Source organism: Stegodyphus dumicola, chromosome 1 (assembly GCF_044657685.1).
Source record: "Stegodyphus dumicola isolate Sdum_Otavi_A_Nest chromosome 1, ASM4465768v1".
Lineage (NCBI taxonomy): Eukaryota > Metazoa > Arthropoda > Arachnida > Araneae > Eresidae > Stegodyphus > Stegodyphus dumicola.
Window position 1 is genome coordinate 268,627,596 of NC_140768.1, and position 24,000 is coordinate 268,651,595.

General features: G+C 30.5%; 1 protein-coding gene across 4 annotated transcripts in view; it reads left to right on the top strand.

The window, feature by feature from the left end:
* LOC118197049 (netrin receptor UNC5C-like) overlaps positions 1-22,729 on the top strand; it is a 380,734-nt gene extending 358,005 nt beyond the window's left edge. For all 4 annotated transcript variants that reach the window (XM_085806676.1, XM_085806691.1, XM_085806687.1 and 1 more), the window contains 9 exons: positions 716-859; positions 1,018-1,116; positions 2,793-2,968; positions 4,442-4,678; positions 9,393-9,539; positions 11,432-11,602; positions 12,702-12,811; positions 15,520-15,621; positions 18,056-22,729. In XM_085806676.1, the coding sequence (XP_085662802.1) occupies positions 716-859; positions 1,018-1,116; positions 2,793-2,968; positions 4,442-4,678; positions 9,393-9,539; positions 11,432-11,602; positions 12,702-12,811; positions 15,520-15,621; positions 18,056-18,227 (1,358 nt within the window). In that variant the 3' untranslated portion in view covers positions 18,228-22,729. The remainder of the gene's footprint in view (positions 1-715; positions 860-1,017; positions 1,117-2,792; positions 2,969-4,441; positions 4,679-9,392; positions 9,540-11,431; positions 11,603-12,701; positions 12,812-15,519; positions 15,622-18,055) is intronic.
* Positions 22,730-24,000: the final 1,271 nt, after the last annotated feature.

Sequence of the window (24,000 nt, forward strand, 5' to 3'; positions counted from 1 at the left end):
TAACATTACAGATTTAACTTTTACAATATCCGAAATATTCCGTTTTTTCTTCGATGTGTATTTGGAACAATTTTTCCATTTGAAGCAAAACTTATATTACTTATCGTAGCTTCAGATATTAAAACACCATGGCTTTCACAGAGTTTTTTAATAACTAGATACGAATAATTTTCTTCGATAAGAGCCGAAACATAGCTTTCCTCACACAAGTCTCATTAATCTCACAATCTCACACACACATTAATCTCACAAAAGTGCCATTTTGCATGAAAACAAAAGTGTTAAGTAGCAGACGATAATTTATACTTTTAAATATATAGTCGCAGTTAAAACAAAAATTTCGAAGCAGATGATAGCAAAGCAAAATCATCTAAAAAATGTGAGAACAGCCTCTGTATTGTTGTAATTAAAAAAAATAAAAATAAAAATAAATAAAAATAATGTTAAAAATTATTACAGAATAGAAACCATTCAGATGCAGTGATAAGTAATTATCTGTTGCAATTTGGAAGATCAAATAAAGGTTTTATGCTGTATAAAATATTTAAACTTTCAGAAAAGGCAATTCGGGGGTCTCATGAGGGGTTTGTAAAGATCTTAAATCTGAGTGTTAACTAAAAACCATGATTTTATTACCTGAGAAATATTGTATTTATTTGTTCTAGTAGCTTTAAGATTTATGTAAAATTAGCAGTACTTTGATTTTACATTTCAGTTTCAAGTGGAAGAGGATCTGCATATGGAGCTTCTTGTAATAACTCTGCTGCATCAATGGCTTTGCCCCCAAATGTTGATTCTGATTTGACTGTGTGGGCTGCTGTCACAAAAGCTGGAGGAAGGATAACTCTGCCAGATACAGGTAAGTGCTGCCCTCTATTAACAAAAGCAAAAAGTGTACAGTACAACTAAATTTGTAATTGGTAGTGCTGCCATCTGTTGCTATGATACAAAACTATTTTTTTACGACAGCATATGAATATTTTTAGCGAAGGAAAGTAAATTTAAAATATTTTTTAGGTATTTCATTGACCATACCAAGAGGAGCTATACGTAAAGGAAGTGTCAGTCTTTACTTGGCTGTTTTAAGAGATGATAAAGACAGGCCTAATTTATCAGGTATGTAATGGCAAAAATTATTCTTTTTGTAAATCATATATCTATACTAAATAAGTAGATGAAATAAAAATTAGCTATTCCTCAGCGTTTAATTGCTCTACTATCATTCTTTATGATATAGTTTACGTTACCTCTGTTGTACGTCTAGAATCATACATTTGTTAAAGAAATTAAAGTTATTATTGTGCATTGTACAATAAAATATGTACAGAAAACTTTTGCACCTTCTTATAAATTGAAAGGAATTAGCATAATGTGTAATTCACATTATGTAGTATAAAATTTACCATAACGAAAGAAAATGAGAAATTTCAATTTACTGTAAAACAATAAATACTTTATTTTTTCGTCTGCAAAGAACTTTGTAAATACGAGATGAAATATTTTTTTTTTTTTTTTTTAATTTTATTTCAACAAAATGCACTAAAATGATATTTATGCATGTTATTGCTTTGTAGGAGTCAAAGCTTTTTACTAGTATTAAGGAACACTTTTTTTTATGTTATATTATTCATTTAAAATGTTAAAATCATTTGTAATGGATTTGGTTGTAAAACTTGTCATACAACTTGATTATAAAACTGTAAAAACATTAATGAAGTCATTTATAAATATCACAAAAAGTAAGTACATCTGCTTAATGATTTTATTCAATGCAGTAATGGGATTAAATAGCAGTTATTTTTCAAAAAATCCTCTAAAGTACAACATTAACCAAGATGAAACACTGATCATTCAGTTACAGTAGTCCCTGATATTGCTTTAATTTAGGAAAACTGAAAATGGTTAACAGTTATTTAATTATTGAACTTCAGTTAACGGTTAGTGATGTCAAACAAAACATGGTTAAAGAAGCGTTTTAAATGTTGCAATCGCAGGGACCATTATTAAGAGTCCGCAATAAAAAACGTACACGACGTTGGAAAGTATATAAAATATTTTTAATATAAAATTAACTGTATTTTTTTTTATACGTCTGTGAAGGGAAAACGTCAAATTCCTGGAAAACTGAATGTAAAATTTAGATTAAAAAAAAAAGAAGGTTGTTTAAATTTGGTACAAGGTTGTTTATATAATATAGTCATGAGTCAATGATCAGAAACCGAAAGCGCAGAAATTGAAATTAATTACAGTAGATTCTATAAACAATGTTGGCCCAAGATAATGATATAGTCATGAGTCAATGATCAAAAACCGAAAACGAAGAAGTATAAATTAATTACCGTAGAATGATATAGTCATGAGTCGGTGATCAAAAAACGAAAACGAAGAAGTAGAAATTAATTACAGTAAATTCTTTAATCGATGCTAGATCAATGCTATAGTCATGTGTCAATGATTGAAAACCAAAAATGTGAACTGGAAATTGAATTACAGTAGATTCTTTATCAATTATTTTCACTTCATTAATAGATTAAAAGTAGTTTAATTATAAAATTTTTATTTTCTTTTTATGAATGAAATTTGGAATTGAATGTTTGTTTAATAGAAGAACAATTTTATTTCCTAGCACAGATTAGGGTTTTTTTTTTTAAATTTTTAATTTCTTAATGTAACTCATTTTGTTCATTCGCAGAGATAATAATTACCTGCTATGTTTTATTATAAATTAATTATTCTGTAACATGGTATTGAAATTTAATGTTTTTCATTTTATATTTCATTAACTCTCATAGATAAAGAAACTGTATTAAGTCCAGTTGTGCAATGTGGACCACCAGATCTAAGTTTCTCCAAACCACTGATTCTTAGTCTTCCTCACTGTGCAGTTATTGATAGTCCTGAGAAGTGGACCATAAGCATTTTTAGTAGCGATACTCCGTCTGCAGAAGATGAAACACCCGAATGGAAGGTTAGCTGAAGATTTGATTGGTTCTTATTGAACATTTTAAAATCTTGCTTTGAACTTTACTAAGTTATCTTAAAATATATTCCTTTATTGTCTTTGATAATATTTTATAATGAAATGTATGTTAACCCATTAACAATCGCATAACCTTTCACTTGAAAGAAATGAACAAAAATAATTTTTTTGACATATTAGAGTCTAATTAAGAGAAAAAAATGTAACAGGAAAATATAATATTTATTTTTATTGAAGGTACAAAACGTTGCGAAAATGCAACGTCAGTCAAAACCAATTACTTTTGAATTAGATGAAAATCTTTGACACATTTACTATAAAGAGACACATTATATCTATTACCAACAGCTGTCGTTTGACTGTCACAGTATTTGCATCTTTCTCTGTTTTTATGTAATTTGTGGGATCCTTTCTCTTTCCACTTAAGGATAAATTCTGAAAGAAAGGTTGTCAGCCAACACAATGACTATATGAAGAAAACAGCTGCGAATTTTCAGAATATTCTTCCTTTGTTTTCAGCAATTTCAGTGCAAAACTTCTTTGACAATCTAACCAGGAATTTTAGGGGTGTACAGCAATAATGAAGTTTCCATGCACTTCATATATCTACATCAATATAATTCGAAAAAAATCGGCCACTTGCATTTCTTATCTTTTAATTGCGCTTTATATAAAGCACAGCAGAATTGTCCAGAGGATACAAGCCACCCACATATTTGTGTTTCTGATGAGTTTAGGTTGCTTTCCTAGATTTATTATAGGTCAGATACTAGGTTTGGATTTAAATAAGAAGCACAGCAAATTGCATTGTTATCTGTTAATGTTTATCTTAATTCCTCTTAAAGTGCAGCCTAAATTTAAGTGCTCTCTGTCTTATATTTAAAATAAATAATGTACAACATTAATCTACTATTTTTTTAATTATTATGTGTAATTAAAAATAATAATATTTCTAAATATTTTGTTATCACTAATTGATAACCGCATTATATTTAATTGCTATGTATAATTAAAAATCAGTTGAGTGTAGTTAGCAGTTATTTTAATTATTAATTTGCAGTTTATGGTTGATGAGGTACTGTTGTTTTTTATCAGTAAACATAACTGGGAGGGGGAGGCGAAAATAAAAGAAACTTACTCTTTATTTAAATAAAACAATATTTTTTTGTGATCCTTGCATCCGTTCTTTTCCCTATACCTTCCTCTATTAATTATATTTGATTTTGAATTGCATAGATCACATGTCTTTCACCTATTAATTAATTAAATATATGTTGAGAATCTAAATGTTATAATTGCATACAAATGAATAAAATACCTACAAAAATCCTATTGCTAAGTTAGTTTGTGGCTTTGCTTTATTCTCATAATAATATGGAAGATATATAATTTTACTGTAATTTGTTTGAAATTTCTGTTGAGTGTGATTAACAAAATTATAATTATTATCATTATTTTCAGAATCTTGTGACAGTGGGTCAGGAGACAATTGTTACACCTTTGTTCTGCCAAGTGGATCCCCATCACTGCCATCTCATGACAGAGCAGTTAGGAAGGTTTGCATTAGTTGGAGAATCTACTCCGAACCAGAAAGCTGTGAAGTCTATAGCTCTTGCAGCTTTTGCACCAGCGTTTCATTCTTCCACAGACTACACAATACGTGTGTATTGCATTGAAGACACCAAAGCAGCAATTCAGGTAATAATGGAGTATAGAATATTTTGTTTATTTATACATTTAATGTTCAAACTAAGCGCCTCAGTATTTCAAATTATCTTTTTACAAAGAATTGGGCATAGTAAAAATGAGCCTCTTCTTTTCTCTCTCTCTCTTTTTTTAATTTCTTTTCCAGAGAAATTTTGTTATGTTTTGAAAAATATAGCTCACCTTTCGTTTTCACTGATTAATAAATGTGGTATATGTTGAGAAATCAGATTTTAAAAGTATTGGATAGTGCAGAAGATACTAAGACAGGAAAGCAAGATCAGAGCACTAAAACATGGAAACAAAATTATTTCCGTTTTCAAAAGTGGTTCAAGAGACATTTCGTAGTTTGATATAATATTAAAAAAAGTATCGGCTTACATGTCATCTTATATGCAGTAGTATTCTACACAGTCTATGGTAAAAATAAATTAAAGGGAATATTATTTAACAAAATTATCTGCTGAGAGAAAAAGTTTTTAGGGGTATATGAAATGCAAAATACGAAACAAAGATAAATGTGAAGGATAAATAAAAAAATGAAAAAGAACTTGGTTCGCCACTGTAATTTTCATATCATAAAGTCTTATTTTTCATTCATTAGTTACCCTCTGTTTAATCATCATTTTAGAATCTGTACTAGTTTAATCTTTCAAAAATGCTTGTTGAATCTGGAATGCTTGTTATGAAAATAAAATTAAATACTTACATTTAAATTATATAAATTTACGGCTTAGTTATTATTATATTAAAAATATTATAAAATAGATTCCTAATGTTATTATTATATTAAAAAAACCTTTCTTTTATTTAATCATAAAACAAAGATCTAGTTATGGCTTATATAATCAAAGGTAGAACTTCTCAGCTATAGGCATGGTTACATAACAGGAACAATTCCTTTAGCCTCAGACTGATAGACAAAATAATTTTAAAATTTACATTAATGAAGCACATTAATAATACATACGTTTATAAATACTTAAGTTGTATGTTGTTTTGTCGTTGTTTCCATATTATACAGAAGAATAGATGCCAGAGCCTACTCCAGAGAGAGGCTGGACTTCTATTTTCCACCCCAATTTTGAAGAAGAGTATCCCGGTGGGGGGTATTATTAAAGTGCCCCCATGCTGCACAACACTATACATTTACAAGGTATCCATGTCTTTTCCGAGATTAGCAACGGGCCCTTTGGTACCGCTGCAGGCTCGCCTAAACACTATACCATCTGGGCAACACATAAGTTGTATATAATCATTTATTGTAATATGCTTTCTTTTTGTATATAATAATTTAATATGTTTCCTTTTTATATATAAGGCATAAAACAAATGACATGTACCTCCATTTTCAGGTGTTCTTGAAATCCTTCTTTGATATTAAATGTTTGTAAAATTTTAAATAATATTAGGTTTTAAAAACATAAATTTAGAAGCAGGAGCAAAATTTAAAATTTTGTATTTTTAGTTTTTCATCCTTTCTTCAAAATTCTGATGCTGGACAGTTGTCTTGTACTGTCATTGACGACTGATGTTATTTAATGAATCCTCAATCTTTAAATTAATGCTAACTTGCCCAGCCAATCTGTAGTATTGTGTAACTATCACATTTTAAGTTCATGATATCACGTGACTATGAGTATCTTCTGATTATCTCTGAAGAATATAGATTTATGTCTGCTTGTATACTTGATTATTAAACTGATCAATAATTTAACTGAAAATTTAGGTCTCATCTTTTTAATTTAACTAATTAACATTTATCCTATAAAATTACTGAGAATTCTATAAGTTCTGTTTATTTCAGAGAGACAGAAAAGACCCCCCTCAACCTAATATCTACACATACACTGGTGTGCAAAAATTAAGGACAAAGTCGAAAAATTAGCATATCAGCTGAACAAAGAGGCAGAGCGGACAGAAAGACCAATCAGGAGATTAAGTAAGGTGATGTACGGTAGCACATGCGCAGATATGCAGGTAGACGTAATGGGGGAGTGTCTGAGTAGTATAAAGCATGTTGTCGGTGTAAGATCAGTATTTCTGGCAAAGAGATTGCATGCCGTATAGCAGTTAAAATCACACCGAGTTGCTGCCTCAGCGAGAAATGGCGAATAATCAATCTCTTAGATGACATCTGGATGCTTTTACCTGAGGTCGAATCATTGGGAAGTTGGAGGAAGGCCGCAGTGTGACAAGTGTGGCTGAAGAGTTCGGAATTGCTCACAGCATCGTTTCACGACTTTGGAGACAATATCAAACTACAGAACAGCTATCCGGAGGTTAAGTAGTGGTCGTCCACGAGGAACCACACACGCAGATGACCGGTATCTTGCCTTACAGGCCAGAAGAACAGGCGGCAGACAGCGGGAGAAATCGCTAGACACACGACGCAGGCGACTGGACGACCGATATTGCGTTTTACCGTGGCCAGAAGACCGCACGGTGGTGGTCTGTTTGCACGGCGCCCTATACGGTGTGTACCTCTAACGCCTGCCCATCAGAGAAGGCGTTCTCTGTGGTGCCCGGAACACGGAATTGGAGAGACAATGAATGGGGACGAGTACTCTTGACAGATGAGAGCAGATTCAGTCTGAGTAGCGATTCTCATCGCATACTCATCTGGAGAGAGCGGGGAAGCCGCAATCATCCCTCGAACATCATTGAAAGGGACAGGTATGGAGGTGGCGGTGTTCTCGTTTGGGGAGGCATCATGCTTGGTAGTCGTACAGACCTTCACATCTTCGACGCAGGTTCAGTCAACGGGATTCTTCTTCCATATGTGCATTATTGTAACGAGATTCCTCTTCCATATGTGCGTCTTTTTAGAGGCGCTATGGGTCCACAGTTCCTTTTCTTGGATGACAATGCACCATGTCATCGCACAGTAGCTGCCGAACAGGTGTTAGAGAGTGAGATATTGAACGTATGGATTGGCCGGCACGATCTCCGGATCTCAATCCCATCGAGCATGTATGGGATTTTCTAGGCAGACGCTTGGCAGCTTGTACCTTACCACCAGTAATGATTCCGGAGCTTCGATTGGCGCTGCAAGACGAATGGGCAGCAGTGCCTCAACAACTTAGTGACACCCTCATTCTCAGCATGGGCAGACGCTGTGAAACCTGCCTAGCAGTCAGGGAAGATCATATCCCCTATTAAAGACTGGATGTTTCTTGATGGACACCCATCACAGGGATGTTTCGGCCTTCAGTCACATTGCGCTCCATGCTACTTTTTCAATAAAGCTTCTTTTTGTCCCTCTGATTTCCCTTTTAGTAAGTATTGCTTACATTACTCATGTCCTTACGTATTGGGGATCTTACGGTATTAAATGTGTTGATTTGCAAAGCTTTTGTACAAAGTTATATTGAAAAAACCGTCTCGTCCTTAATTTTTGCACACCAGTGTATATTTTATGTCACACAGAAAACCATTAAAAAAAGTAGAATAAAGTGAAATGTATTTTTAATTCATATAACTTTAAATGAGAAAAATTGAAATATATGAATTTGTTTCACAAGATACTTAGCATAATTTGCATGAATGATATTTCATATTTTGAAAAGGATTAGAAGAGGAAAAGAATATTACTGCACTAAAAAGAATTAGAGAAAGTGTTTGCGTTCCTAATTAGAATGGTGCAGAAATGGAAAGAGTAGTTTCGATTCGAAATAACATTAATAAATTCAACTACTCTCGGTGTATTCAAACCCATCTGTTAACACACAATGATCAAATATCCATATGTAAACATTAAGTAATAATCCAATCATACAGTTAAATTTTAAAATAAATATTAGAACAGTTACAGGTCAGCTACATTCTAGCGACTGAATTTCATCGAAGACTAATCCAAAGCGTGTTGCCAGCGCAGGGAATGAAAAAGTGCAAATTAAATAGAAAGGCGTGGAAGTAAACAGGAAGGGTTTTGTTAGGCCTCCAATTCTGAAAATTGGTTTTGTTTATATGCACCTTTATAGTATATCAAAATACAGTATTTTAGATTTTATACGTTATTCAAAATGTTTGAGCCAATAGCTTTTATGGAAAATGGTATAATTATGCATATAAGAAGAGATGAATGGAATAGAAAAGGCCTGAAGATGACTGATCTTAGGAAATGAAAGTTACTGGGGGGCTTTATATTTGCTTCCAGTATTTTGGAAAGTAAAGAAAAACTTTCATAACAAATTATTTAGAACTCTATTTAAAATTAGGCAAAAAAGCAACTTATGACTGGCACAGATTTTGAATTAACTTTCTAATTTGATGGGTGTCTGATGTAGACTCCTGTTTTTCAAGAGCATGAGAAAAAATGCTTTACTCTGAAGAATATAGATTTATGTCAGATAGCCTTTTCAATGAGAGAATTTGTCTATTTATTTCTATTGAAAACCTGTGGCAGTGACAGAACTAAAAATATCTGCCAATTTTTTTTTTCTTTCAAATTTGAATCTTAAAACTTAAATGTTTCTCTTTGAATTCACTTTTGGATACCACTTAATGTTAAATGCACAGTGATAGGAGTTGCTATCTGCTTCTATGGTTTTCTAACTTTTCAATAAAAAGAAATAAATGTAGTATTTTTACGTATTTAAATAAAAGTATATAAAAGCAAAAGTAATCAGACCATTATTGACGTTTTATTGAGAGTTAAGAAGAGAGAGAGTGTAGAAGATTTAATGCATAGCATTTTATTTTACAGGGTATGATGCAAGTAGAAGAAAAACTACACGGATCTTTACTTGATGCACCTAAATCCATGTTGTTACAAGATGGTGGTTCCAATCTGTGCCTTTGCTTAGAAGACATATCTCCTGGGTGGAAATGCAAGCCATTAGCCAATTATCAAGTAAGTTTTAAATCTTATATTAAAATGTATTTTGACTTTGCAGTAATTTGCAATTTAACTGTACAGTAATTTACTCTCAATGAGAATTACAATTTGAAGTTATCAAATATATATACTTAACAATACCATAGGGACCTGCTGAAAGAAATTCCATAATAATTGTTTTCCTGCTCAAGGAAAACTCTCAAAAACTAGTTTTCCTACTTGTAAAAAAATTATTTATCTTTAACTTGAGATCTTCTTTTGCAATAGTTATAATGTGAACAAGAAATATTAAAACTAAATACGAATAGGAAATGAAAGAGCTTAATTCATTTTTCAAACACAGTTATCTAAAAACACAGAAGAAAAAGAGCAAATTAACCGGAATGTATTAGTTAAATAATCTAAATAAATGAACTCACAAGTGACAAAAGCATGATTTTGTAAAGCAAATATTTAATATCTATAGTTTTTATTTTCTGCATTTTAAAATGTAATCATTTTAGTTATAGATATCCTCCTTTTTTTTTTTTTTTTTTTTTTTTTGAAAAAGTTATTTTTTGGGTAAATTCTTAAATTTATTTTATTGAGATTTTCTCTTTGAATATAAAATCAGCAAACCTACATCATCCAGTTTCTCAATTCATTTCAGTTTCCGTTTTAAGGTAATTTTTGAATCAGATATATATTTTCTAAAATATGTTCCAAAAAACCTGCTTCATTTTTAAATATATGCTGTTGCTTTTGTTGAACCAGAAGTAGTTTTTTCTATTGCATCTTAGCAAGTAGATTTCTTTTTCTTCAGATTTCTTTTAGAAGGCTTAGCTGCATCAGAGGTCATATGGCTTGCCCTTCTCCATGGCTATTAAAAGAACAACTTTAACATATATTTTGACACAAATAGTTAACTACCTATTATTCTTATGCAGTTCCAAGAAGTTATGCATTTTCTACTGGAATGAACATAAGTTCTGCAAGTTAATTAAATAACCCTATTTCCCTTTCAATTATTAAAAAAATAAAATTTTTGTCGAAGAATCGGAAACTATCTCAATCCATCTGATTTCCTTTTAAATAAATAATAATTTACAAAGGATAATAATTTACATTTGATTTTTTAACCCATTCTGAAAATTTTAATATTGCTTAAAATTTTAGCTTTTTATCTTAGTTGTTTGTTTGTGCTGAATCAAATGATTGTGTAAAGAAAAATTAGTTTCAGAATTCATTATTGGAACAAATACTACAGGAAATAAAAAATTAAAGTTATTTGCAAAGTTATTAAGAATCCAAAATAGATCTATTCTACTAATATTTAGAGATGCATGTGACAGAATTGTTACTGTAATCTTTACTAATGTAGCTTGAACAATGACAAAAATTTAATTCTACAAGAATATATGCTGTTAGCTGTTTTCCTCTCCATTTCTTTCATTCTTTTAGTGGCTTACAAACATGGGCATCTTCCTAAACAAAAAGTTTGTTATTTTCTATGAATTTTTGTATATATACCATTGAAAAAATTTTCAGGTTTATGGCTTTAGAGTTCTCAAAGTTAAATACACTTTTTCAAATGAAACAGTATTTTTAAGATCCAGTTATATGTGTTATATTAAAATGACTTTATATTATTAATGACTAATATTTTTTTAACAAACAGAACTTTAGTGAAAAGTTCTGTTTGTTAAAAAAAATATTTCTTCCAAAGCAAGTATATATTAATGTATTGTTTAAATAAATAAAATTTAAATTGAATTTAAGCATTAGTTTCTCTAGTTTTTATTTTGATATCTCAATTTGCATATTTTGGTATCACCCATTAATAAATTTTTACTTATATTGTACAAGAGACACTTTTCACTTTGTTTGGTAATTTAGATTACATAGCTAATTTAGAAAATTATTTTCAGGAAATACCCTTCCATCATTTATGGAATGGTCGCCAAAATCACCTTCACTGTTCTTTCAAGTTAGAGCACTTGGATCGTTCCTTGCAAGCTGTAAGCTGCCACATACTTGTTTATCAACGTGGTGCTCAAGCCAATAGACAAGTGCTTAGAATTAGTACAGATTATAGAGAGGTGAGCAAATTTGAAATAATTATATTAATTTATTTTCTTGAAATAATCAATTTATTTTATTTATTTTATTTTCAACCATATTTGTAAAATAGTTTACTTGATAAAAGGTACTAGAACACTTTTAATAAGTAATGAAATTTTCCATATTCATCACAGACATAAACTTGATATTTCAGAGAACTGGGAATAGTCTTTTGATTTTGGTATAAAAAAGCAATTATTAGAATTGACCATAAACAAAAATACGCTAGTAAAATTAAATTTTCAGCATGGCTGATGTCATATACGTTAAATCTCCTCCTGAGAAAATTCTTGTTTGCTGCTAAGTTCCATTATGAAGCAAAGTGATATGCTAAGCACAATGAAAAAATCAAAATATCCAGTCATGTTAAATAATAGTGCACTATGATCAAATGCTGAAGTATGCCTTAATTTGAATTACAGTGTCAATGTCAAGCTCTAAAATAATAATAGAACTGTAAGTGCTCATCAAAGAGACCTGCAGAAAGTAGTTTCCTACCAGATAACTCCACTTGCAAGGGTACTGTTAATTAGATCAATAGCAAGCACTATTAGAGATGAATAAAGCTTAGTTACAGCTAATTCTTGGGCAGCAGAAATATATCTTGGTATAGTAATAAACCTTGTTTATCTATCCAATTGAGCAATAAATGTATCTAAACTCTGAAGCCCGTGTGAACACTGCTGTTAAAGGTAAATGTAATATATCAGTTATGAAGTATGTAGGCCGCAAGGATATAATAGTTTTTAAATGTATTTTATAGTGTGTGCTGTGTTCTTTAATATTAGGAATCAGGGCCATAGATATATCTTCAATATATTTGTTTTCTTCCAACATAACAGTTCAGGCATATCATAATAGAATTACTAAGCTTAAAATAAAATTTGTAATACTTTCAAAAAAGTTATGGGGGGATAATGTGTGATTTCTTGTTGGCTTTCGTCATCTTTAGCCTTCATATCTTAGCAAATTGGTATTTCATACAAAGTATTTTTGCTGACAGTGAGTTTTACAAATATAACACATTCTTAAAATAAAATCTATTTATTTTTAATATACGAAATTATCTCATTACAGAAATTACCCTCTCCAGCCCAAAGCATAACTGCATCATCAATTTCTTCATCAATTATTACAGAGAGTTCAGGACCAATACTTGCTGTAGATCCTACAGAAAATGTGTTCAGGTAAGTTGAAATCTTGTAAGATGTGTGTGCCATGAATGCCTTTTATAATACTAGAAGTATGAGGTTAAGCTTTCTGAGATTTACTCTTTTTTATCAGTTGCTTTTGATTGGTTCAAAATAAATGGTTTGAAAAAATTTCTTGCAGTCAGATTTTTCACATTTTATTTTAACACTTGTAAGGTGCATTGCAATAAGGTGGTAACACTTGTAAGGTCATTTGTGGTTTTGCAGCTGAGGATGGTGGTTCGGTAAAACCATCGAAACTAGTCCTGTGGAAATTTTGTAAATATAACGCTGATTTTTGTTGTTTGTCTTCTGAATTAGTATTTATTCGGCGTGTTATTGTGTCTTACTTGTAAGGTGTTAAAATTATATTTCTGAATTCTAAAATTTGTGAACTGATGAAAGAAAATCATAATTGAACACTTTTTTACTATAAAGCCTATTAAACATCATAATATGAGGATGATGTCTTAATTCAAATAGGAACGACAAAAGCTCTGATTTCTAAGGTAACATTTTTTAAACAGAAATCTGCTAGAGACCAATGTTTCACCTTTTTTAAAAATTTTGTTTTAAAAGACTGTTATTAATCTAATAAAACTAACCAGTTCTTATAATTTAATTAAAGAAATATAAGTATACATCTGAATCGAAGTCCGCTTTAGAATTTTACTGTTAAGAATACTACTTTGCAGTATTTGTAATATAAGTGAGTATATGTGGGTAGCAAAGTTAGAGGAAAATTCTCTTACATACATAAAATATGTCATTAAAGATGTCTTAATTTAAGGAATTTATGAGCTTATTAATTTCATGCATGAATATTTGTAAAGTAATATTTTTTCAAGAGCTCAACAACCTATTTGCAAATAATAATGAAACTATTGCATAAAAACTAGAGTTCAAGCAGCCAAATACTTTATTAATAACTTACTACTGACAAATATCAAAATACAGGGTGATTAAAGTTGCAATTTCAAAACGCTCTAACTTAAAATCTACAGGTCAGAATGAATATTTTACCAGAACAATCCTGAGGTAATGGAATTTTGTAAGGCGAGGGAAAATATAGTTCCACAATTTGTCAACAGATGGCGATGTCATTGTTTACATTGTTGTTATGTATGTATAGCCAAAAGGAAACAATACACTGCAAGGGTTTACGACAATTTTATTAGCGAAAAGACAAGAATATGTATTAACAGAGTAATTTCAAGAAACAAACACCTCACGAATGATCAATACATAAGTTGATCGATATGCTCTCCTCCTTGTTCTGGTGCTAATTGGAAGCGTAAAACTGCATGTTCCACAACAGATTGGAGGGTATCTGTACTGATGCTATGAATGTGGTGCGTGATGCTGTCGGCCAGATTCGCACTTCCCCTACTGTAAACAACAGTTTTCAGGTAATCCCAAAGCTAAAAGTCACACAGGTTTAAGTCGGCAGAGCTTGGCGGCCACGCTGTTGGAAAATGGCGGCTTGTGATTCTATCATCTCCGAAATGAACAATCAGCAGCAGCTTCACACGAGCAGAAATGTTTGTAGGAGCACCATCTAGCATGAATATAGTGCAATCCCCACGCTGGTGTTGCTGATGTGCCGAAAGAACATGGTTATGCAAAAATACTGCATACCGCTTGCCAGTAACTGCGCAGGTAACGGGACCCCGCATGTGTAATCTCCCCGAAGAAAAACGGACTGCTGACAAACGCTGCCGTTATTCCGCGGTAATGGTTGTAGAGAGGTAATGCCTGTAGCAGGAACGGATTTTTGGTCGCCCAGTTCCTGCAATTTTGTGTATTTACATAACCTTGTAAATGGAAATAATTTTCGTCAGATCACAGAATGTTAACAATTCACGTTTCCAGGTCAGCAGGATTAAATTTATCTATCATTTTTCTGAGGCCATATGTGATCATTGGGCTGGATTTTATACTTTTAATGTCTGGAACTTCCTGCTAGTTGTTAACGCACATCCACCATTCTGATAGTAAAGCTTCACGAGAAGAGCACGATCCTTCTTTGTCAGAATCATGATGAATCACTCAGGCAAAATGTTATGTGTGTCTTAATGCTCTGCATTTTATCTTAGCCATGTCTGCAGTACACATGCTATGCCTTAGTAATTTGCGTACCAACAGCAGTGTGAACCCTGACAGCGCTATCTATCAGTATATTTTAAAACTATTTTTTTCCTTCTCCAAACGAAATTACATTGCCTCACGATTGTTCTAGTAAAATATCAAGTCATTTTGACAAGTAGTTTTAAAGTTGAGCGTTTTGAAATCGCAACTTTAATTATAATCATTCTGTATAACAAACATAATGTGTCCTGACAGGCAATACATTGTTAATATTTGTAAAATAAATTAAGGATCTTGCATATCTTACATATACTGCATGACTAGCATACAACATTGCAAAGTAACTTCTTTTGTTCAAGAAAATTACATTTAAATAATGGAAAGAAAGAAAAAAAAAAAAAAAAAAAAAACCCAGAATCACCATACAGCCAAAATACATGAAACCTTTAGTTTATTTTTCTTTTATTCAGTTTCAGTTTTCTCTGCTGAATGACAGAAGAAAATGACACTTTTCGGTATTAATAAATTTCAAAGATATTTCTTCCAATATGATGCTATTCTGTTTATATATCTATTCTGGAATTAGACTTTTAACTTAATTTTCCTCTTATGTTTAGGCTAACACCAGATGTTAGAAAACAGTTATGCATTTGCCTTGATCCTCCAAACAGTCGAGGAAATGACTGGCGAAGGTTGGCAGAAGAATTAGGTGTAAACAGGTGATGCTTTTTCAGATATATTTTTTACTTTTTTTTTAAAGAATTCATTGTGTTTTATATTTGCATTTTACAATATAGAGATGAAGCTCAATAAATTTTCTTTTAATCCATATTTCTAATAATATTCGCAGATCAATTAAATTTTATATTTTCATGCATGTAATAATTGTTATTAAAGATTAGCTTTTGTTGATAAAATAGACAGAGAATTAAAAAAATCCCTATTTCATCTGTGAGAACACACGCCTGCATTCATTTAAATTTTATAAGAGAGATAGAAACATTTAACTTGTTTCGGTCATATGGATCAAATCAAATCGGAACCGTAAACTTTACTCTTGATTGAGTGTCCATGAATTTCATTACATAAGCCTGTGTATTTGTAATACAGTGCAATGTCAGTAGTCCGGACGTCCATTATCCGGAATGATCTGTAATCCGGACCTCAAAGCCACAAACTTTTTTTGTATGCTTTACACATGCGCATAAAGAATGCGCATACATTACACGCCCTATACTTCCACCATTATAACACCTTGGTTTGTTACTCTTATTAGGTATAGCGCATGCTTTATTTTGTGTGTTAGTACTTGAATAACCCTTATTCTTCGTATCTGGAACCGCGGATTTTCTCATAAATTTGTCTTTGAATTCAGAAATAGTTTTACACCCATACAAAATAATTTTGTTACTACTCTGATCGGGTATCCCATTGACTGCATAATCAATAATTGATGAATAATCAACAGAAACGTGACTGGCTATTTCACGCATGGCAATTAAATATTCGGAAAGGGATTCACCAGGTTTTAAGTGTCGTTTAAGTCCAAACATAGTCTAAATGAACCACATTCTTTTCTACTTTGCACGATATTACTTTCGTAATCAGGACAGCTTGGCTTAATAATTTGTTTCTCTAACCATTCCGAAATCTGTTTATCAATTTCACGCTGCTCTCCGGGGGGGGGATGTCGCAGAGCGCAATAAACGGAAGTTGATCTGTCAGCACTATCCTCATCCTTGAGGGCAGATATTTTTTTTTTTATTCGGCTTATAACTCCTTACTAAGTTCAGTATTTCGTCTCGATGTACTTCGTCTTTGACATGATTTAAATCAATTTCCTCGCCATTATAAATATCACCAATACACATCAAATAGTTTTCTGGTTGCAATTTTCTAATTTCGACTATGCGTAATGTAAGCTTTACCCATGCGCGTTGAAAGAAGTGTTTAATAAAGCAAACAAATAAATATTAAGCTTTTTTTTGTAAGATTTGATACCCTTTAGATCATAATTGCTCTTTATTTCATAAATTACGTTTTCATATTTTTAATTGTATAATTTCTGCATGCCATGTTACCAGATTTAAATTGATGATCTATAATTTGGAAAAATCCCTAATCCGGAATCGCCGAAGTCCCGACGAGTCCGGATTACGGACTTTGTACTGTATATGTCTGTATACATATGCAGTATTTATATAATATAATTTATTGTATCGTGTATATTTTGTAGTATTGAAATAATGTATATTCCATCCTTCCACAGGTCTGTACTCTTAAAAAGCGTGGATCTGCTGTTAGGGGGGATAGTTGAATAATTATTACATTTGCACTATTACTTTTTCATAGAATATGCAGGATATTCTGTTCATAGAATAATGAAGGATATTCTGTTGAAGTGACTGGCTCAAAAGTATTAAAAAAGCTTATTTTAGGCATCAAGAAAAACAAATAAATGCCATGAAAACTATCAGAAACCAAATTTAGTTGCTCAAAATTGCAAAAGTACTTGCATAACCTAGGAGGTGAACTGGATATGCTAAACGCATTGCATGGTCTTCTCACCCACTGGACCTCAGTTGTTTGGACTTCTTAAGATATCTTAAATCATTCATTTATGAGATGCCTGGGAATATGCCAAAGGATCTAACTGTGGCAGACATTAGCATCACACTCTGGTATCTTTGAGCCCATTAAGCAGCACTTCCTCTGTTGTTGTGGGCTGTACAATAACATTCATTGCTACCACTCTGAGCAACTCTTGCAGTAATTTCTCATTATCCTCTTTTATCATTTTTTCAGCACTGTATTCTGCACCACAGGCTGTGTTGTAAACATGTCAAATAACAATTTTTGGTACTTATTATTGTAGTTTTCTTATTACCACTTGGTATTAGAGCATGGATAAGTGTTTTCACAATTTCTATTGATTAAACATTGTTTGCAGAGATGCATGTACACATTGCAAACAATGTTTAAAGATATAAAAAAAAGATGATCATGAGATGGCAGTACATAAAAAGATGTGCATGCCATGGCAGTTTTTGTATCATTTGATGCCAATTATCATCCTTTTCAGTTTATTGCTGCATTAACAAAGCACACTGTGTACCATAAGTATGTAACTTATATATATATATTTCTTTTTAGATACATCAATTATTTTGCTACTAAGAGTAGTCCTACAGACCACATCCTAGATCTCTGGGAAGCAAGGGAGCAAGAGTCCAATAGCCTTGGAAATCTTCTTAATATACTGAGGGTAATGGGACGTGGAGACGCAGTTCAAGTGGTTGAGAAAGAAGTTGGGTCATGGATTTGAAGTTTAATTTAACTGCAAAGGACAATGCAGAATAAAGTTGCTTTTGCAAATTAGAGTACAAGAATCTTGTACAAGTTTCAGTTCAGGAAACTTTGTGATCTTCCAACTGTGCCTCATGTACATAAGTGGACTTATTAACTGTTTGTATATTTATGTAAATATGGCACCTGAATTAGCTGTGCATTTTTGTTATTTATATTGATGTTCATGGCTTAATGAATTGGAATGAATTTAAAATGAAATCCAACAAAAATGTGAAATTGTTGTGTAGAGATCTTGTTATTAAAGGTTCTAATGATAATCTAATGCTTTGATAAAAGCAAGCAAATATTAATTGGTAATTTAAAATTGTTGCTTCCTTTTACTGGGAAAAAAAAAAAGAGTAAAGAAACAAGTGTTTTTCAGAATTGGCCAATTTTATTTAATTGTGACAATACTTTTAAATTTATTATGCTGTTACTTCATAACACTAAGAATATTTGTCTTATACTGCTTCTTGAAATAATGCTTTGAAATCAATTTCAAGGGATTTTTTTCAAACAAAAAGTTTTTAGTGAGGCCTGGAGTTTTACTGAATGCATTAAAATTACATTGCTTTAACAAAATATTGATTGATTTGCATAAGGATAGTGTAAAATCCTTCTGAAGTCATGGGAGTTCAGAAATTGAAATAAATTAATAGATGTGGTAGATTAAAGTTATAAGAAGAAATTAAAAAAAAATCTTTTATTGGAGATCAGCACAAAAGCATTTTGTAATTCTGGGAAACTGAGATTTTTTGTTCAACAATATGAGCAAAATTTGCATAGAACATATTAATTTTTCTCAAATTTGTTAAAATAATGCTAAAATAAATTTCTAGATGTGGGAAAATTATTATAATCCCTATATATTTTTCCATCTGGTAGAATGCTTATGTACACTTGAATATTTCATTTATTACAATTATTTTGCAAGATACATTTTCTGCATCTTGCAAAATAATCTCTTATGAAAAGGAATAAGCAGAAATGTGGATATAAAAAAACTATTGTAATTTTCTGAGTTTGCTACTTGTATTGAAAAGAAAAAAAATAAGCTTAAATTAAAAATTAACTTACTTAAAACTTAGAAAATTATGATTTCTGATTCACAATGCAGTATGTCTTTATGTCTTATTTTGTTTATAGATTTTTGAAGATTTAAAATAAACGCCTCATTCAGATAAATAACAACTTAGATCACTTTAAAACAGTATGATATATTTTAAAAATATTTAAATACTTTTCTATTCAGCAGAAGATATTTACATTGTTTTTTTAATACATCAGCAAATGCCATAAAAATATTATGAACATTTAAAAAAGTTCAGTGGAGTAGTTAGTAGTGTCACCTCAAAGCAAAATTATAATACTTTAACCTTTTGTAAAAAGAAATTAAAGTATTGTAAATAATGAAGTGATGATGTTAAATACAAAAGAAGGCCTTAAATTATCCTAGTATTGAAAATGAGAATTGTCATGAAAAAATATCCCCCTTTGAGAAAGAAGTAGGTAAGAGAGCAGACAGGAACTTATATTGTTGCATTTTTTATATTGCAACAAAGAATGAATATTTTAAAGAATTTAAATATTTTAATTTATGTTAATTGTATGATATTAAAATTACAATTTTTAAGCTGCATCACAAGAGTCCAATTTTAATTCATTTAAAATTAATTACAGTTATTAAAATTACAGTATGCATTATAAGTGCAAAGTTGCGCCTGGGATTGAAGTATAAAAAGATATTTCTGTTATGCTGTTTTAAACTAAGTTTTTCCGCTGTTTAGAGTTAAAAGCATTCGCTTCTGTGATTCAAAGTAACTATCCTGATATTATTTCCATACGTTAAATTTAAATAATTATCTTGCATCCTGATATTATTATGTTCAGTACCTTCAAATTTTATTAAAATGATTAATATTAACTGGTCTTTCTAAATCTCTATTTAAAAGTTTGTTACAAAAATGGTTTTAATGATTAGAAAATGCATGAAAAGAAAGGGTAAAACAGAATGATGTTTCATATAAGAAGTACTATTGAATGTTTAAAAAATTTAACTTAAAAACCATATTTTAAAGAGAGCATTTAAAAATTGTTGATCAAAGAAATGTTCTATTTAAAAATGTTGTAGGAGTCTTTATGTAAAATAAATATTATAATTTAACATTATAACTGTAAAGATTAAACTTTGTAACATAATCAAAATTTTTATTTGAAGGCATGTATTATATACATTACATATAATAATTTTATATGTAATATATTAAGCTTCAGCTATTTTTTTAAGCTTCATCTTTATAATTTTGTTGTGCGATAAAGAAAATGTGTAAAAATTAGTTAGTTTTATCAACAGAAAAATTACAGTTTGATTTTTAACTGTTCTAACTCTGATTTAAAAAACTGAAAGAATTTATGTTACACAAGAAGTTTCTTTTGTATTGAGAGATATTGATCTGAAACTTTCTATTCCAGTTCCATTCTGCTATTATGTACCATACATAATATAAATAAATCTGCACTTTTGGTTCATTCTATGCATTTATATGTTGTAAAAAGTGCTAAAAATGTGTCCCTTGTTTAGCCTATAGAATTTTGTGTTAACTATGTCAGTGAATATTTAAAATTTGCACTTGTACAAATACACTGTTTTTGCATTATTTTTATCAACAAAAAATAGATCTGATGCTTTACACTTTCGTTTCTGTATATAAATAGATGGACAATCATTATAAAATAATTCATACGATTGTAGTGTGCAATATGCAAAGCCTTTAGTATTGATTTAGATGGTCTTCCATATACAGAACTGTTGCAGTATAGGTTTAAAGTTCAGTATTAATCCATGCTAATTTAAATACAAGAAATGTTTCAAAATTGAAACACTTTCTAGGGTTACTGTTTGTTTCAATCTTACCTGCAAAGAAAATTTTGTGCTTGATTGTATGTTTTTTACTAAACGACCTATTTAAGTTGTAAATGTATTATGCTCCTTTTTTTTTATGTTTTTTTTCCTATTTTAATCCTTTTAACCTATCTATTTTAATCATATATCATTTTATTTTCTTTTAATTCATAAAATGCTATGAAGGATCTCTGTTTATTACATTCTTTTGAAGTATCATACATTTTTAGCGAATTTTCACTTCTGTAGTTTAAAGTTTGAGATAAAATTATTTAAACTTTATCATCATATGTCTGTGTATTCATGAAAGATAAAAAAAGGCTTACTCCGAATAAATAACTAATATTTTATTAAACGAAGGTATTAGCTTTTGTCCCTTTAATTTCATCTAGTGTGTGGTTTTTCAGAGCTGCTTAAAATTCTTGCATGTAGGAAATGCTGCATTAGTTATAATACTATTCCTTAAAAGTCTAATCTAATTATGCATTAAATGTAACATTTAAACTTTATTAAGATTACAAAATTGCTTGATAATGATGATATCTGAAATGTTACCTATCAGAAATATTTTATTATTTTGTTAGAAAGGTCAGCAATTTTAAAGAGATCTCATGGTCGAGTTCAAAATGCTATTGAAATGCGATAGAATTAGAAGTCTTGTTTTTAAAGTAAAATAGCCATTTTATTTTTTTTTTCTGACATCATTTAACTGTCAAGTAAATTTGCATAACGATGAAAATTCATATTAAAATTATGATGCTATTATATAAATGTGGATATCTGCTTTGAAAAATTCGAATTTTTTGACAATTTAAGATCCAGTTATTGTGCAATCTTTTAATAATTCCATTTTATATCAAAATAAAGATTTAAAAAGGTAATCATAGCAAAGATGTATTCTTAATTTATTTTGCATTTTTATACTTTTGTATTGAAATTCCTTTGATTATATGTTAAAAAATATTTTAATGAGTTTCTGTCAGTGTATATATAACACTTCTGATCATTTTGTATGAATTTTAGAGAAGCTTACTTTTTTTACGTATAAATATTGTCTTCCGGAATTATGCTGCTGCAGCATATGTTGCTGAAATTACAGAAGAGAAAGTGTATCTTCCAATGCTATTACATGCAAACTATTAGTAAACAGCAAAATAAATTATTTCTAATGTTAAGAAGAATTAATTTAAAGTTAAAATTTTTCTAACACTTTTCCCAAGGTTATTGCATATAAATTCATATTTAATTTGTAAGGATATAGAAAATGCAGATAGAATTAACTGTTTGAAAGTTTTATATTTTCAATATTGTGCCATTTATCTGATATACACAGAAAATGTTAATATTATAGATTGTAAGAGAAATATATTTTGTACATGTAAATGTGGCACATAATAGTGTTAGCTGTACTTGATCTGCTAAAACAACATTGAAAGATATGTATAATACGTAGTTATTGTGTACTTAATTGTTTCAAGGCTATTGATTGATGAGAAATTGTTCATTTTGTATTATATATATAGGCAAAATTTGTCAAATTATATGAAATAAAGAATAAATCGTTATTTTATCATAAATGAGTGGCTCATATGAATTTGTAATTCTCTCATGCTTTTGTGAATAAGGTTATATGTATTTTCTGAAGCTAAAGTAGATAAGTCTGAAGCTCTTCTGAAGATAGTCTAACTATTGATAGTAATGAATCATAGTAAAGTACATAAATTTGTTTGCGTTTATTCATTTAGCGTATTGTTTGATACATAATACTAATACATGGAATCAATGAATCAGGCAGAATTAGAATGATAATCAAGATCTGCTGAATTATCATTCAGTCTGCTATTGGCTACACCCAGAGTTCATCGAAACATTCTTTATAATTAAACTGGTCACATCGACCTTTAAGGTCTTGTAATTCTAAGTGGAACTTACATTTTCTAGGTGAAATAAGTGAAAATTACATTTTCCTAGGTGAAAAATAACTGCATCTTAAGTACACTTTGATGTCATATATAAATAAATCCAAAAACCTGTATAGATATATAACCATACCTCAGTCTGTAAACATGCATTCCGCTTTGGTTTAATATTCTCTAGATGGCAGTGTCTCAATTCCTGAATCCTCAAAATAAGAGAACAGTGCACTCTCAGTTAGCGGACACACATCGAAAACAAACAATACATTGTTGCATTAGTAGTCGCTAATGGAAATTTCAAACTGTATGTATGCCAGGAGGAAGGAATGCAAAACGAAAGCTTTTTAAGACTGCCGATAATTGTTCCTAATGATTTTAGGGACGGTGATCGTCTTAGTAATATTTAATACTTATGTTTATGTATGCTATCTTAAGCACTGAGCAATTTTAGAAATCATCATCTTAGCGAGATGTTCGCCACGGGAAAGTTTATTACTTTTCTATTTTATTATTAGTACGAAGAAATAATGAATATATTTTTTAATCAGAAGAGTATAATCCCCCCTTCCTTTGAACTTTTTGTCTAAGCCAGGGGTGGCCAATCTTTTGGGGAAGAGTGCAACTATGGGAAAAAAATCGTTATGCGTGCTACTTCCATCTTTTCTAACATGGTAAAATACATAAAAAGGTGAAAAAAGTGTTATTAGTAGGCTGGTTATTGTATTTTTGCGCAAATAGCGCATTTTTTTTGTGTGCGTCTGAGTAATTGATATTTAAAAAATTATATAATAAACAAAACAAGCGTACAAACTAGGTTTTATTGTTAATAAACACTTTCAAAAGTTCAGTCAGTTAGGTTATGTATAAAATAAAAAGGAATAATTTGAAACATTCAATTCTAAACTAGCCAGCAAGCCCGCCAGATGAGCAGG